The sequence below is a fragment of the Gasterosteus aculeatus genome, chromosome 4, assembly GCF_964276395.1.
Source record: "Gasterosteus aculeatus chromosome 4, fGasAcu3.hap1.1, whole genome shotgun sequence".
NCBI classification, from domain to species: Eukaryota; Metazoa; Chordata; class Actinopteri; order Perciformes; family Gasterosteidae; genus Gasterosteus; species Gasterosteus aculeatus.
In genome coordinates, this window is record NC_135691.1 from 21,739,917 (window position 1) to 21,744,374 (window position 4,458).

General features: G+C 42.1%; 1 protein-coding gene across 1 annotated transcript; it reads right to left on the reverse strand.

Moving 5' to 3' along the window:
* Positions 1–357: 357 nt before the first annotated feature.
* On the reverse strand, positions 358–2,604 carry LOC120817095 (fish-egg lectin-like). The gene is made up of 5 exons (XM_078101065.1): positions 2,192–2,604; positions 1,859–2,097; positions 1,486–1,698; positions 1,250–1,374; positions 358–968 (listed from the first exon to the last, which is right to left on the reverse strand). The coding sequence occupies exons 1-5, from the start codon at positions 2,247–2,249 to the stop codon at positions 827–829; spliced, it is 777 nt and encodes a 258-aa protein (XP_077957191.1). The 5' UTR covers positions 2,250–2,604; the 3' UTR covers positions 358–826.
* Positions 2,605–4,458: the final 1,854 nt, after the last annotated feature.

Consider the following 4,458-nt stretch of genomic DNA (forward strand, 5'->3'; position numbering starts at 1 on the left):
TTCACACATAGATGACTCTCAACACGCAAAGGTTTAAGCAGTATAAAAGTTCTTTCCACTTATAGAACGTTCACACTTACATGTTTAGAATTAGTGGAATTTGTCTTTTTTCACAATGTTGGGAATTCATTCTTTGCAGTTTTAACTACTTCATAAGTATTCTCTAACTTCTATCTAGCGGTGGGGCACCACACACCCCCACAGACCGGGAACTTTCAGCGACCCACGCACCCACAGAACACACTGGAGATTCAGATCCTTCAATTCACGAGATTTATTGGGGAAGCACATACTGAAATAAACCAAGCTCTTTCCAGAAAGACACTGACCAGGCGATGAAACCACAGTGGGACAAAATTGCTTAACTGATGATTTATTAAAAAGAAGAAAATAGAAAATATGACAACTTGGAAGAGGAGGTGATACATGATTGATAATCTTAAAAAGGTGTATTATGTTCTTACACCGTTCATTTGTTACAATACATTTTAATTAAGAGAATTCATTCTTCTTTATGTTATTCATTTTTTACAAAAGTCTCAAAGTCAAAGTCAAAGTCTAAAAGAATCAATTATTTATTGCAGCCTTTATATTCACTGTTGCCAAAATAAGAAGTAGCGTAATAACACCGACGTGACAGAGATGACAGAGATTGACAGCTTTAACTTTTAGAAAGAAATATAAACTCTGCTCATTCCTTTTTCTGTACAGTACAGAGTCTCCTGAAGAAAGGATAATACTTCAAAGCATTGAAATGCAGTTGAAGGAGATCCTCACCACTACGTTGCAGGTTGGTGCACATCAGGTGTCTGCCTCACACGCAGCATTATGATGAGCAGTGCATGATCAAACCGGACTTGCTAACAACCCAAAGTTTGCCCAGGTCGTAGCTCACGTGGCGCATTGCCATGCACATTGGGATGTGGACCCAGTTTAATCCAAATGGGCGAGCTGTGGAAATGCCAGTTCTAGTAACAAAAAGTTAGAGGAATATGAAAAAATAAAGAAAGGGATATTAATAATATTCAAACGTTTTCATCAGCAGACTGATATGAACACAAATGACAATTTGCTTCCCATTTGTGATATTTACACATATATCTTAATAAATAAACACTGAATAGGTGCTGTAATTAGAAGCCATACTTTTACATGCACACCTTATCAAACTTCATTCATTATATCATTTTAAAATCCTTTTACTGCGCATAAATGCAAGATGTCAACACTTTTTTGTGGACTTGCTTACCTTTCAAAGACATCTCCTTGTTTGGTAACTCCAAAAACCCTCCCGTCAGTCCCCACTTCAATCATTGTTAGCCTCCCGGGCAGCATTCTCCAGCCGGATGTGCTGCAGGTGCTGGGCTTCATGTTCTGTGATTACAAGCAAACACAGACTCTATGTCACCATCGATGGAGGTGTATGCTTCACCTGTTCTAACAGTACCGCCAACAACACAGAGAGATTTCTGTAGCGCTGCTGACCTGTGCGAAGAAGATCCAGTCGTTCGTGTCGACTCCCCAGCATCCTAGTGGGCCGCAGCTGCTGTACTTCAACCTCCTGGACAGGGATCTCCAGGACAGGGAGCCCACTCCTCTGTAGGACAAAGTGATCCTGCTGTTCAGGCAGTAAGCGATGGAGGAGGGAGAAACTCCCACTACCTGATCATTTCCCGCGTCCACTTGAAGCATAGACAGACTTGGAGACACACAGTACATTTCAGCAGTTCCATGTGAGTGCTGTAAAGTACTGTAAATGTGCAAAAACGTTGATTGGGAACACGAAGAGCTGTAGTGTAGTGCACAATGTTACACAGTACATTTAACTGTTAATAATGGTTGGTAAGTAGTAGTAGTTACCAGTGGATGGTTTAAAGGTGCCTGCTACGTATTTGTAGACTACGTTATTGATGCCAACTCCCCAGAGTCCTGCAGGTCCCACTGTGACGTGCTTTATACTGATCGTGCTCAGCCTGTTCCAATTCAATCCAGTCAGGAAATACGCATTAGAGTGTGCGTCTCTTACGACCACTTTCCCTAGGCCGGCATCAACCTGGCGAACACTATACAGCCGCGGAGCCTCGGCGCAGGTCCAGGCTGCAGAAGCAAAATGATCAGGAGGGGAAAACAAAGATCAGTTAAAAGAAAACCAAATCAGATCTGATTTATTCTTGTTATAAAATGTACTTACCAGCATCGGTGATAGCCAGGTAACCAATCCCAAGCAAGAAGGCGACAACACCTTTCATGTTGTCTCTGCGTTTGCACGTCTTTTGGCAGTGTACCTCTGTGTGCTGCTGCTGTCCTGCATCCCCCCTGGTTCCTCTGGCTTTTATACTTTTAAATGCTAGTGGCTAAACCGTGAGACAAACGACAGGCAAAGCTGGTTCTGCAAGCTGTCTGGAGAAGTTAGAAGGAAATGTGTATTTAATTCTATTGTTGTGGCATTTTTTTTAGAAAATATGCATCCTGTTCAACAGCCAATGTTACAGCTCACCACAAGATCTGAGATGGAAATCACGGATCAGAATTGAGGAAGTGTTCACTTTGGTTAGCACATTGTTCTAAGGAGATCAGAAGTCGTGAAAAGTGAAGAGACTAAATGTACTAAATGGATGAGGCGGTTCTGTAAGGTTCTACGGTTAGGTAGGTCAGCCCAGTAGCTTCCTCACCCACTAGAGAAGCTTGTTCCCTTCAAAGGGTCTGAAGGAAAGTAAGGGGCTTTGCAAGATGATTATTGAGAGACAATTTCTTTCTTACTACATAAATCCACATTTACGCAAATTTATGTAAATATAATATGTATAATAATATAGTATTTTATTTTTGGCCTATTTGACCCTTACACAAGGGTGGCATGTGGTGTGGTGTTTAGCATTGTTGCCTCTCAGCGAGATTGTCCTGGGTTTGACTCCAACCAGCAGGCTTTCTGTGTGTTGGGTTCTCTCCGGTTACTCCAGCTTCCTGCCACAGTGCATGTCTGTGTGTGTGAATGGTCATTTGTCTCTCCGTCAGCCCTGCGAATGACTGGCGACCAATCCAGGGTGTACCCTGTCTCACCCAATGCCAGTCTCCATGACGTGAAGGTCCACGAAGCCTTTGGACCAAGCCCAGAGAGCCATGACACTGAAGCCTCTATTGTATGTGCAGGGGTTTTACTCTGCTAAATGAGGTAATAACTCCCACGTTGACATGCCAGTTCGCGGTACCGTGAGGTCCTAATTCTCTGTATCTGACCCGAGGAAACCTGGACCACTTGTGAATATACGCGTTCTTGCTAGGGTGACAGGACTGCTGGGAGGATACAACATGTAAATAATTGATTAGAGCTTCCAGCTAAATCATCTGAACTTCCACTGAATTTTGAAGACTCAACAACCACACAACAAACTTTTTCCCTTTGAAAAGTTAACCAGAGTAGAGCCTTACACAGTGGTAAAGTTTCTCTGTTTGGCAAAAGGCTGCTAAAAGTCAGAGGACTTTGTGTTTCCTCTCAGCACTTGCAAGAGGCAAACTGGGATAATCATCAAATCTTGCTTTCCCTGATACCTTTATCATTTAATGGTTTTCAAACTGCTTCCACACGTCTTTAGATTATCTCCTCTGAGATGGATCACAACATCATTCTGATTTGTGCAGCAATGTACTTATGGAATGTGGACTCCTGGAAACCGTGGCAGTGAAAATGGAACCTAATAAATGCTAAACTGCTGTGTGTGTGTGTGTGTGTGTGTGTGTGTGTGTGTGTGTGTGTGTGTGTGTGTGGACAGGGAAATTGGCAGGTTATTACTTAAAACATGCAGTATGAGTCAAGAAGGCACAACTTTGAATTCGTTTTGATGGATCATAATGTTTCCTCTTTGGCAGACATTGAGCTCTGGTTCAACAACATCGGTGAAGGGCAACGCCCACGAACAAGGACATTTAAGGTAACAAGGCAACAGGGAAAACTATGCAGATAATGCAGATCCACCGCATCACCGTTCACAACAGCAGAGAAACTTCTTAATTAGCACTACCCTGCTTCATAAGCAGGGGTTTTTAACCTGCGTACTATTGCATATCCAGTGCCGGCAGCCAACTAATGCTCTCAAGCCAACTGCTAGTAAATACTTTTCTAAATTGGATTTTAAATTCTTGGAGTAACCACCCAGATAACCAATAGCACAGTAATGTAGCGTGATAGTGGATTCTACGTCAGTAAAACGATAAGCCTGCTGATTTTCCTTTACCAGCGTTAATCGTATTATACATAGTGTGTATAGAAGTGCACCCTTGTATTTGACTATGCACATTTGTGAACCAATTTATGGTTGTACCAAAATATTTGTCATCACACCATCATGTTGCTTTTCTGAGAGGATAGTCTTTGTGCTACAAAGGCAGCTGATGTTCATTTGACCAACTCATTTTATTTGCTGAATGCTTAATTGAAATAAAACATATCGACTTAATCAA

Coding starts and splice junctions, on each gene's coding strand:
- LOC120817095 (XM_078101065.1), bottom strand. CDS start 2,249: ATGAAAGGTGTTGTCGCCTTCTTGCTTGGGATTGGTTACCTGGCTATC. Junction 1,699..1,858: donor CCTTTAAACCATCCACTGGT/AACTACTACTAC, acceptor GTGTCTCCAAGT/CTGTCTATGCTTCAAGTGGA. Junction 969..1,249: donor CAAGGAGATGTCTTTGAAAG/GTAAGCAAGTCC, acceptor TTTTGTTACTAG/AACTGGCATTTCCACAGCTC.